General features: G+C 38.6%; 1 protein-coding gene across 1 annotated transcript in view; it reads right to left on the minus strand.

Annotated features, from left to right (window-relative positions):
- The window catches only part of LOC133663276 (low-density lipoprotein receptor-related protein 1B-like), an 872,326-nt gene that overhangs the window by 235,453 nt on the left and 623,667 nt on the right, over positions 1-13,206 (minus strand). The window contains 2 exon segments of the mRNA XM_062067630.1: positions 6,882-7,086; positions 12,129-12,318. Coding sequence (XP_061923614.1) covers positions 6,882-7,086; positions 12,129-12,318 — 395 coding nt within the window.

Here is a 13,206-nt window from a genome sequence, read left to right on the forward strand (position 1 = left end):
GAGAGCTTGTGTGGGAGGATCAGAGCCTCCAGCAGCTCTGTAGTCGCTGTCATTAGTGAGACAGGCTTGTAAGAGGTGTCACATTAGCCCTGTGCCATACTGGGATGATTAGGACAGGTGTCGATTAAAGAAGCCCAGCATGCAGATGCAATAACTGGCCATGGAACGAGTGCGAGACAGTGACAGAGCGCAAACGATAGCACACCAGATGGCATACCATACTGCTTGGAAATTAGATTTTGGTAGCATTACAACCAACAACATATGCCTTGTATGGTCTGGGCAAAAGTGGAAATAGTTAATATCTTCCACTATTATGATAGGCAACATTTATCTTCTTCTCTAATTGGCCGATGAGCTGTCCAGGGTGCACCCCACCTTTTGCCTGGAGTCAGTTGGGATTGACTCACAGTGCTTCACAGTGTGAACGAGCAGGTATCGGACACCTCGGTCTCCTTAGACGCATCCTTTGTTCATCCATGCGGACTGGATACTGGCCGACAGTTAGTGGGCGGCCGAGGGTGTAGTCGGCTTTCTTGGTTGCTTTGTTGGGTCGGCTCCTGTCTCTGGCCATGCTCACCCCACCCCAGCAGATGATGGCGTGAAACACCGCAGAAGCCAACACAGTGTATATGTATTTGTTAGTTTTTGTTGTTGTTGTTTTACTTTCGTAGCTGTATGTAGAAATGGCTGGTTGCATTAGCTCTGCTCTTTTAGTTTCTTTAATGTCCTTTGGTGTTCTTTGATGTTTGAGCTTTCCCTCTTACACACATGCTTATGTGTGCTATGGCTATGAAGATTCCCCCCCCCCTGGCCTCAGTCTGGACCCCCTATCCAGGGGCCCAAGCTTAGACAGAATATGTTTTTTCCAATCGTTACATTTACTCATATCATAATTATTTCTAATCTATTGGTTAAGGCTTGCGAAGACGCATTTATTTGTCAGCTAGCCTTCTTCCGGAAGTCATACAACTCTGTTTCGCCAATCCAACGTAAGCTTTAGTGACATTTGACTCCATTCCACCAATCAAACGGAGCCTGGCATTCTACCTGGCTAGGAATAACAAGCTGGTGGTATAAAAATAATAACAACCTACTTGTTTGATTAAGAAAAGTCAAAATGTTCCCAAAATAACACACTTTAATTATGTGACATGACACTACCACATCCCGGCTGTTTAAGACAACTGGTAAGCAGAAACATAAAACAGTTGACTAAAATAGCGATAATAACCAAGTGTTATTTAAACACATTAAAACTTTACTAACAACACTAAATAGCAGTGGGAATTTGTAGTTATATGTTTGTTTGAAAGTTACTAGCGCTAAATTATTAGTATGTAGCATTCCCCATTACATTCCAACATAGCTAAACAAGCTGAAATTAATGTATGCCAGGCACACTGGCCGACGGTCACAATAGAGATACAAGCATGGAAACTAAAACTTCACATGTCGGTGTGAAAATTGAAGAAACCCAAATTATTTAACACATCAGACTAATTTAGTGCATAGAAACATGGTGACCACAAAAAGTGACATCAGACAAGGCAGCACAAATCTTCAATGATTACTTTCAAATGAGTAAATAAAACATTATATTATGTGCTGTCATCTGTGTCAGTAGAAATATTCACAGTTCAGCCTACAAGAATTCCACTTCTAACTTGAGAAAACATGTTGCAACAAATTGTATATAATTGTTATGTTTTACACACACACGCTCACATTAACTACAATTGTAGTTAAAAAACCATTAAAAATAATTACTAAATAAATTAGTAGTTACTCAATACTTAGGTAGTTTTTTCACAGAATACTTATTTACTCTTACTCAAGTAGTTATTTTGATGACTACTTTTTACTTTTACTTGAGTCATATTATTCTAAAATAATGGTTGTGGAAGGGGTTTGTGATCAGCGCACTGTTGGAGTAAAGGTCAGCGCCTCTGTCCAGGGTGCTGAAAACAGCGGGCCATCAGACGGGGGCGTGGCATGTGCTGACTGAGAGACACAGCTGGCAGATGATTAGTTTGCGCAGGTGGTACGTGTTAAACTAATCATCTGTTGTCTTTAACAGTGAGCGGCCGGGTGCAGGAAGGGAGGAAGTTGGGAGAGAGACTGAAAAGTCAAAAATAAAGCAGAGTATTTGATGGTGGTGTTGGAAAAACATTAAAAACCCTATTGAAAACTCTATGCGCTTGGTCACTTTGACGTGCATCTGTGGAACCACAAGACAGCGACTTCTACAGTGGTACTCTAAGTACTCTACCCACCTCTGATGGGGGGGTTGATCGTTTTGCAATGCAATCTGCTGAAAATGATGGAAAGCACTATTCTACATAGCAACTGACGCTGTGGTCAAAGTTGAAATTGCCACAAAACACACACCACTGTTCACCAAGCTAGTGCTTAGAAATAGGAAACATGATCAATCCTTCGATGCATCACAATTGAAATTAGGACAATTCTGAATGTGTGGACAAATGTCTAAATATATATTATTTATGTATGTTTAAGTAATACAGATGGTTAGAAAATGCAGATCTACAGTGGACACACACAGAAGTAGGAGAGGGCAAGTTATCCCAACTGGGGCGCTAAACTAGCTTGAATGTGAAGTGAAACAACAAAATAATAAATGTTTTGTACAATTCAACAAAAGTCTAACTGAAACCACATTACAGATTAGATTAAGCAGCTAAAACAAGGAATACAGCAAGTAGATTAATGAATCAGGAAAGAGAATAATATCCACAAAGTGTGACAACAATGTCAGCAATACATATCAATGAGTAGACAAAAGATATAAACTTCGAGCTGAACGTTTACGGAAACTGGGAGCAAAGTGTCTGGGCATTTCATGGGTTTAGAAGACACAACAATTCAAACACCAAACATGCCTGCTCCATTTATAATATAATCGTAGCCCCTGAATTGTAATCGCATCCTGAGGTGGACAAATATTCCCACCTATACTAATGCTGCAACACTACTGAGCTAAATCAGAGCTGCATGTTTTATACAAAAATAAACTTTGAAATTTAAAAAAAAATCCAGTTTTGATAATACATTTAAAAAAAAAAATCAGTACATTCAAAATAAAAACAAGTATACACAACTTATTTTTAGGTTGAATATGATCATGATTCACTCTGGTAATTTTTCACTTTCCTATATTTTGATATTCAATCTTCTCCATTTTTCAGATTACATTTTTTTTTTCTAAAAATTAATATATAATTTTTTTTAGATTCAGAAGAGTCAGTCATCAACCGCGAAGAGTGTGGAATCATGACAGACAGTTAAGCAAAAAGGATAGGGGATGAAAGGGTCTTCCTCCAGAGAAGGTAATGTGATGCTATTTACCTATTAGGTATTGTGTATCAAATCAAGGCAGGCACAACATCAAATTAAATGTTCAAAATGAATACAGACCAACTTACTTTTTAAAAATGTGATTGAGTTGTGACAGCCTACTATCATTAGCTCATTAATGTGTCTCATATTGTTGTCCCGTGTCCTATAACCTCAACAGTATTAGCATGATAAATTCAATATGCATGTTAAGCATCTCTTCCCCCATTTCTTATATTGTTTTTCTCATATTTCCCCAACTTAATGCCACTCATTCTCATGCTCTGTCTGCCCGCTCGTATGAACTGTCGACTTGACCGATAACCAGGAAACACAATGTGGAGTCCATACCTACTTTACCGCCACACTTAGGTTTTTGTTTATTGTGCAGAAGTGTGAGACTATCGGTGGATTCATGCAGACACAAATACTCTCATTCATCGTTAGTAAAGTGTGTTCACTTCAAACTGACACACCCTGTGTGGCTTTGAGGGACTTTAAAGAGGAAATATTGTGGCGTTACAAACTTTTGTGTGGTGTTGCTTCCTTATTTATCATTATTATTATATTCACAGCTGATTTTACTGTGTAGCAGCGACAGCTGAATTGAATGTGAAAGCGTGTCATAATTACGTCGGTCAGCTGGATACAATAATACCGGTAGCAGTATCATAAGAATCTTCATGCTCCTCATGGACCGACCTAATTATGAACTGGTACTCAATATACATCCCTATTCCTAGCAACATATCATTTGTCTAATTAGCGACCATGGTCCAGTGGTTGGGGGGCGGCGTGGCGCAGATGGTAGAGCGGCTGTGCCAGCAACTCGATTCCAGCTTCCGCAATCTTAGTCATGGCCGTTGTGTCCTTGGGCAAGACACGTCACCCACCATGCTCCTGATAGGTCGTGGTTAACGCCTTGCATGGCAGCTTCCGCCATCAGTGTGTGAATGGGTGTGTGAATGGGTGAGTGTGATGGATGATGTAAAGCACTTTGGGTATCATTCCAGGTATAGTAAAGTGCTATTTAAACACACTAACAAAGCTTAACCTATTGTTACTATAACAATCTACAAGGTTAATACAGTTGGCTTCTCTTTCTTCCCCTCCATTTATCTGCTTTCTTTTGCATTTCAAGTTATCATTACATATATGTATTGTTGCATTTGAACAATTGTATTGTTGATAACAGAGGTAATTATTGTTATTATGTATTATCAATAGTGCTATTTCTATTGGTATTTGTATTGCTCCATTTGTAGTGTAATAATGTTCATTGTCATTTCTGTATCATTTATTTCACTAACTGCTTTTTTGCTAACACTTTTACCATAATATTTGTACATATACTATTTGCTGATGTTGCTCTATTGTTGTTGTTGTTGTTGTGGCTATTGTTGTGTTTGCTATTGTTGTTTTTGTCTCTCTGTCTTATCCCCATCTTGTCCCCACAATTACCCCCTCTGTCTTCCTTTTTTTCTTTTTCTATCCCCTCCTGCTCCGGCCCGGTTGCACCAATTAATAATATAAATCCATTTAATAAAGTACAATACAACTAAGGCAACAAGAGAAGTATCCCACATTTATCTTTTGTAAAGTAAATTTGTACAACCAATATGGGCATCTACATCAACAATATGATTTGCCTTAGTAGCTGGACAGGAAAAATAAATAAATAAATTAAAAAAATATATAAACACATACCATTTACCCTTTTCTGGCGTAGCCCACGTAAAAGTTGAGTTGAATTGTTTAAATCCCTACAATCACTGAGAGTCACATGATAAGGAACACCCCCTAGCTTTTTTTTGGACTAAGTTGTCTATTGCATGCCCATTTTGGTTGATTAAAGGGACCCCCACACGAAATTCGGGCCATAAATCTGAATCTGAAAGAAAAAATATTTGAAACAGAAAAAATAAAAAATGTGACTATAAAATATGATTTGAGTCATCAAAAACAGAAGCGCAAATATCAAAAAAATATGAAAATGAAAAGTTAAAATAATGAGTTTATTCAAAATAATTACCAGAGTGAATTATACTTTTACTACTGACGTATGTATTTTTTTTTAATTCAACATAAAAACTAGATTTTTCTGTTCAACAGCACACATTTTTCCGGCCCTAATTTAGTTCCAAACAACACAGCTATGCTTTTCCATGCTGCACATTATGACCTAGTGTATTATGCAATCCACTGTCCTATGATATCACCATGCGCCGGTAATGGTCTGAGTCACATTACACTGAAGAAGTTAAAGTTAAAGTACCAATGATTGTCACACACACAAGGTGTGGTGGAATTTGTCCTCTGCATTTGACCCATCCCCTTGATCACCCCCTGGGAGGTGAGGGGAGCAGTGGGCAGCAGCGGTGCCGCACCCGGGAATCATTTTTGGTGATTTAACCCCCAATTCCAACCCTTTGATGCTGAGTGCCAAGCAGGGAGGTAATGGGTCCCATTTTTATAGTCTTTGGTATGACTCGGCCGGGGTTTGAACTCACAACCTACCGATCTCGGTGTAAGTACAGCACTCTTCTGAGACTTGCTTGAGGATCTGTTTTCAAAGGACTGCCACATTTCCATACTGAACACCCAAAACAAGCGTTAACCTTTACAATGCCAGCTCTGTAGATACATTGGGTGACATACTGTACACTACGGCAGTAGTTTGGCTCAGTGCTGAAGTTGACTATCAGCCACTTCCATAGAATTTACACATTTTAATTGGAATGGTGGATTTGCACCCAGAGCAGTGTCATAGCAAAGCCTTAATGAGCGGAATTAGACTGCAGGAGGGGCAGGTGGGGACTTAAAGGTGAAGGCTAGCCAGCTGACCCAGCTTAGTCAACATATGGATTGCTAATTGAGACGGGCCAAGGTGCTGGGCTACATGACTAATTAATGGGAAAGAAAATGTGTATTTTAATCCTTTACATCTTGGTGATAAAAATCCTGTTCAAAAGCACTTGCATCAACTGTGGATGTGACTCAAGTAAAACAAACCTGCATGCTTCTAAACAGGCAGCCGTATAATGTAATCATCTTAAAACAAATGGTTATTTGCCATTAGGTAAAAAAATGTGTTGTTGGGAAACTATCAAAAACATGACTAGTTGTTTGGACTATCTCAACTGTGGGACACAGGTGCAAAATAACTCACTGTGGAATAAGTGACATAACACACCAGACAAGGCTTCAGAAGACGAAAGATGGAGCTAATCTCATAGTCGTTCAATGCTATTGACAAAGTGTTTTCCAGCATATGTTATTCTTGTTCTGAAATTGTCACGTATCCAGCAAATATGCTGTTGAATTTTGGACTATATAACCAACATATATAACCAACATATAAGTTGATTGTAAATTAGGGGTGGGACATGGATAAGCATTCTTGCGTTTTTTTCCCGTACGCATGTCAGTCAAATTACAAAGAGTGATGAAGTGTTGCTATATATGTCTGCCGGGATAAATATATTAATTAATTCATCTGTTTAAATGTTGATATCAATACTCACATATCTGCCGGATCCATCAAAATCACATCTCTCAATCTTGCCAAGGCTTCTGTCTGAAAAGTAAAGCTTCTCCGCTCTGTGATCAATTGTCAGTCCGTTGGGTGTCAGGATGTCAGTGCTGACGATAATCCTCATGTTCTTGCCTGCCAAGGTAGATCTCATAATGCTGGGCCTCTGTTCATTCCAGTTGGTCCAAAACATCAGGCTGAAACGTACGGGGAGAGTCAAAGCATGAATTTAGTAAGTGTCCTCAGAAATTTAGCAATGGAAATACCCTCTTAAAAATAACGATTTAAGTAATTTACCTCATTGCTTCTGGAAGTGAAAGTCATTACCAACATGAACGGAACAAAATGGATGAACCAACTGAGCCTGAAACTGAACGGTGTTGGACAAACACCTTGACATGTTTCTTCATAAAAGCTGCACATCCCATGGAAATTATTCTGTGCCTGTTTTTTATATTCTATAATTAACGAGATTAATGTCCACTAGGGGTGTAAAAAAAAAAAAGTCACAATTTGTATTCTTAATGATTCTTAAAGGCCTACTGAAACCCACTACTACCGACCACGCAGTCTTATAGTTTATATATCAATGATGAAATCTTAACATTGCAACACATGCCAATACGGCCGGGTTAACTTATAAAGTGCAATTTTAAATTTCCCGGGAAACTTCCGGTTGAAAACGTCTATGTATGATGACGTTTGCGCGTGACGTCAATGGTTGAAGCGGAAGTTTTCGGACACATTGTATCTCAATACAAACAGCTCTGTTTTCATCGCAAAATTCTACAGTATTCTGGACATCTGTGTTGGCGAATCTTTTGCAATTTGTTCAATTAACAATGGAGACTGCAAAGAAGAAAGCTGTAGGTGGGATCGGTGTATTAGCGGCTGGCTGCAGCAACACAACCAGGAGGACTTTGAGTCGGATAGCAGACGCGCTATCCGACGCTAGCCGCCGACTACATCGATGATCGGGTGAAGTCATTCGTCGCGCCGTCGATCACTGGAACGCAGGTGAGCACGGGTGTTGATGAACAGATGAGGGCTGGCGTAGGTGGAGCGCTAATGTTTTTATCATAGCTCTGACGAGGTCCCGTAGCTAAGTTAGCTTCAATGGCGTCGTTAGCAACAGCATTGCTAGGCTTCGACAGGCGGCACAGCATTAACCGTGTGGTTACAGGTCCAGTGTTTGGTTCGGTGTCTCCTGATAGTAGTATTGTTGATCTTCTGTCTATCCTTCCAGTCAGGGGCTTATTTCTTTTGTTTCTATCTGCATCTAAGCACGATGCTATCACGTTAGCTCCGTAGCTAAAGTGCTTCACCGATGTATTGTCGTGGAGATAAAAGTCACTGTGAAGGTCCATTTCGCGTTCTCGACTCTCATTTTCAAGAGGATATAGTATCCGAGGTGGTTTAAAATACAAATCAGTGTTCCACAATAGAAAAAGGAGAAAGTGTGGAATCCAATGAGCCCTTTTACCTAAGTTACGGTCAGAGCGATAAAAGATACGTCCTGCACTGCACTCTAGTCCTTCACTCTCACGTTCCTCATCCACAAATCTTTCATCCTCGCTCAAATTAATGGGGTAATCGTCGCTTTCTCGGTCCGAATCGCTCTCGCTGCTGGTGTAAACAATGGGGAAATGTGAGGAGCCCTTCAACCTGCGACATCACGCTACTTCCGGTACAGGCAAGGCTTTTTTTTATCAGCGACCAAAAGTTGTGAACTTTATCGTCGATGTTGTCTACTAAATCCTTTCAGCAAAAATATGGCGAAATGATCAAGTATGACACATAGAATGGATCTGCTATCCCCGTTTAAATAAAAAAAAATAATTTCAGTAGGCCTTTAATGGGGCGGTATAGCTGGGTTTAGGGCGGTATAGCTCGGTTGGTAGAGTGGTCGTGCCAGCAACTTGAGGGTTCCAGGTTCGATCCCCGCTTCCGCCATCCTAGTCACTGCCGTTGTGTCCTTGGGCAAAACACTTTACCCACCTGCTCCCAGTGCCACCCACAGTGGTTTAAATGTAACGTAGATATTGGGTTTCACTATGTAAAAGTGATTTGAGTCACTAGAGAAAAGCGCTATATAAATATAATTCACACACACTTAATGGATTCATCAAAAATCGATTTTAAATCCATCCTGTCCAGTCACTCAGGCAAATCATATTGTTGATGTAGATGCCCATATTTGCTGTACAGTTTTTAAATCAGAAAAACAACAAGTGTAGACTACTTCTCTTGCCTTATTTTTATTTGACTTTATTACATGTTTTTTTTTTATAAAAAAACAGTTTTCTTTTAAGTAATACATAAATTTATATTAGAGCTGTTTGTCTATTTCATGGAGGAATGTAGTTAATCATAGAACTGGCACCAATGATATTAAAAAAGTATTAATTTTGAATCGAGAATCATTTTGTATTGATAAGTGTTGAAATAATTGAATCGTTACCCCCAAGAGTTGAATTGAATCGTGTGGTGCCCAAAGATTCACAGCCCTAATGTCCACCTTGCTTGAATGTTTCCACTGCGAGACAAATGATTAGCCTGTTCAATTTAATTATATTCATAAATACATGTGCACTGTTTTCTTTTTACCTACAGTGAAACTAGCTGTAGGAATATGTGGAAGTGTCAATGAGATATATCATAATTTATAAGCCGCTACTTTTTTCCCACTCTTTAAACCCTGTGCTTTGTACAATGGTGCTAATTTATGGATTTGTTTTAGGGGTTCACACGCTTCAAATGCTGCCAATAAATTTAGCCTAGTCACATCAGACTACAATAAATTGGTACCGGTACCAAAATGTATATCGATACTTTTTTAAATGAAGGGAAATACGAAAAAAAATTCAATTTTGGCTTTATTTTAACAGAAAATCTTACAATACGATAAACATATGTTTCCTATTGCACTCAAAGAACATTTTTAGAAGGTTAAACATTTCATTAAAAGGGCATTAAACACATTGTGTTTTTCTTGTCGCACTCAAAGAACAATTTACAATTTTCCATAATCAAGAACTACATTAGAATATAGTAAAAAAAAGCTTTATTAACATAATATTCAATTATTTATGATTTATGGTTTCTAATCCTGGTCTGTGCTTTAAGAAAAATACAATTATTAGTAAGTACTAAAAACAAAACTATGGATAAATGTACACAGATAAGCCATAAAGCAGGTAAACACACATTTGTTAAAGATACAACACAAATTGTAGTAATTTGTTACCAAATTCAGTCATTTTATTTGCACTAGTTGACGTTAGATGGGTGGTCTTAAATCTACATGTTATGTATCTACATGTGCACAGCAGGGGAGCTAAACGATTATAGGGGACAAATTATGAATTTAATATTTTCTAACTTATTGTTATAATATCGGATAACCTGTTAAACAATGCCAAAGCGTCAAATCATGAGATTCATGCATTTTGGCATAAGCTTGCACGCAGTATTGGTTGCCACTCTTCGCAGTCTTTTGCAGTCTGGCTATATGTCAAAGCAAAGTGTAAGCACATATTTAGACATTAATTCAAGCTCCCAGCCAGAGGGAGTCTGCTTCCGACTGTGAGGAAACACAAACAAAGGTAGGATAGAGTGTTACTTTATTCTAATCTTGGCATGTGCATAATAACAAAGATGTGCGACATGTGACATGAATGCTGCAGAAAGCATTGTTTTATGCGAAGTCTGAATTGATCGGTGAGTAGGCAAGTGTACCTAATGATGTGACTGGGTGAATCTGTTTAATGTTTATGAAGTCCATTTTTGACCGTGTCTAGAAAAAAAATGGATCGCTTCAAGACTTATATTAAAACAGTGCACATTTTCAAAAGATAAATTATGATACTTTTGAAGGGGGTGGGGCGTGGTTTCCTTTGCAATCAGGGAACACCTCCAGAATCGAACATTTTGCAGACAAACTCAAAAAAACGAGTTATAAAAGGGACAACCAATACGCATTATATAGGCCACAATAAAGTCTAGCTCAAACTCATCATAGGTCCCCTTTAAGGATTTTTTTGAACCATTCTTTTTCCAGAGTGTACTGATCTAAAAAAAATATTTTTAAGAACAGGAATTGGGTTTTCATGAAGGTGTTCGGTCCATGAATCGACAATAAATGTCGTGATTCAACTAGAGTTCATAATGAAACAGTCCTCTTCTGCATGCTGCTTACATTTTTGCAATTGATTAACAGTCTTTTGGTAATTTTGGTCATTTTTGATACTGTAAAGGATCAAAATGCCACACCAATAAACGGATTAGTCTACTGATTTTTAAAATTAAAATAAACATTATCCAATGAATACATTTTTAAATCAAATACACATATATAGATTACAGATATAAAGACACATACTGTATATAGATAAAGTGTAGCACAGTGATTCTCAAAGTATGGTATCCTCCATCTAGTGGTAAGCTAAAAACTCTGAAAATATGTACTGTATATGGAGCATCATTGTTGATTATGTTTGTTCATTGTGTGTAATGATACAGTGGCCAAATATATCAAATATAAGCATTGAATAAAACCTCTGCCTTGTTTTTAATGAGTACTTAGGCCTACTAGTCTACTGTATTTTAATTTAGATTAAGATTAAAGTACCAATGATTGTCACACACACACTAGATGTGGTGAAATTTGTCCTCTGCATTTGTCCCATCCCCTCGGGGAGCAGTGGGCAGCAGCGGCGCCGCGCCCGGGAATCATTTTGGTGATTTAACCCCCAACTCCAACCCTTTGTTGCTGAGTGCCAAGCAGGGAGGTTATGGGTCCCATTTTTATAGTCTTTGGTATGACTCGGCTGGAGTAATGTTGGTTATTATAGTGGTACTTGGAGAGCCAACTGTTTTCTGAGGTGGTACTTGGTGAAAAAACAGTTTGAGAACCACTTGCGTAGCACATTTAAAAAATTGAATGATCCACTCTGATACATTTTGTGTAATACATATTGGCAAAGGTAAGTCAACACCCCTGGTGTACGGTTGTTTCTTTTTAAAGTGCAGACAAAGTACAACAAGGGTTTCGTCAACAAGGTGGAAATAACTGTTATTGAAGAAGAGAATAGTGTGTAGGGTAAATAAACAGAGTGGTCCAGAATGGGTTATTCACATCACAAAGGTAAAGGTTAGTGCCTTACACATTGTACCGTCGTAGCTGGGTAATGGCTGCAGCAGATGAAACACAAAGTGGAACAAAATAAGTGTGACTGACCTTTGACACTCATCCAGAGCCAAGGCATGAGGGTGGTCTTCCTCAGAAAGAGTAACTACCGCCTCCCGGCTAAGGACACCAGCTCCTCTCTGTACAATGGTCTGTCTGGTGATGGTGGAGGTCGTGGAGCTGGTCCAGTACAATGTATCCCAGGCTCGGTGGTACGCCAGGCCCTCTACCGAACCCACGTCTACAACAACAGACAACATTTTCTTCAGCTTTGATCTTAACACAAGTACTGTAACAAGATAGGGTACTGATAGCAGAGATAAACAGTGCATGTTTGTAGTTATTTGCTGAGTGGAAACACTGAGGAATAGCAAAAATGCTTGTTAGCCTTTGTCCTAATCTGTTTCGGAGTATACTAAATAAATGTGCATAATGATGATGCTTAATGAGTGTTGTTCCCTGCAGGCAAAACAATGAATGCATTTCTGGATTAAGAACGAGGCGGAATGTATTTTATTTACACATAAGGCAGGGATGTGTTTTTCTCGGGCTGTCAAAAATAATGAGTTAACTAAAAATATTGCATTAATCATGTATATATGCAGATTAATCAGGTAATTTACTTTGACTTTAAAAGCTCTTTTACCTTAACCATAGATGGGTTTTACAGTCAATGATCAAGGGCCCTCATGTAACGAGCTTGCTTACGCACAAAAACCTGGTGTTCACCCTTTTTCACGGCAAAGATGAGACACGTATCAAGACAGACATTGACATGGAAATGTGCGCTCCCTGCCGCCAACTTCATGGCTGATGTACAGTAAGCACATTTCCACATGTTTTGGATACTTTGCAAACATACAAAGGTAGTCGTTCAGGCTTTGCCAGCATTTGATTTTAACAGTGTAAAAAATCTAGACAAAGACACCAAATTTACTTTTTTGCCAATGCATTTAATGTTTCATATTCATATGCATATTCGTGAGGACATACTGTATATTATTTCATCTAGGCCAGGGGTATCCAAACTTTTTGACTGGGGGGCTGCATTGGTATAACAAAATTTGGCCGGGAGACAAAAGCAGTCAAAGTAACTATATACTGTATATATATATATATATATATATAT

Source organism: Entelurus aequoreus, linkage group LG13 (assembly GCF_033978785.1).
Source record: "Entelurus aequoreus isolate RoL-2023_Sb linkage group LG13, RoL_Eaeq_v1.1, whole genome shotgun sequence".
Classification (NCBI taxonomy): domain Eukaryota; kingdom Metazoa; phylum Chordata; class Actinopteri; order Syngnathiformes; family Syngnathidae; genus Entelurus; species Entelurus aequoreus.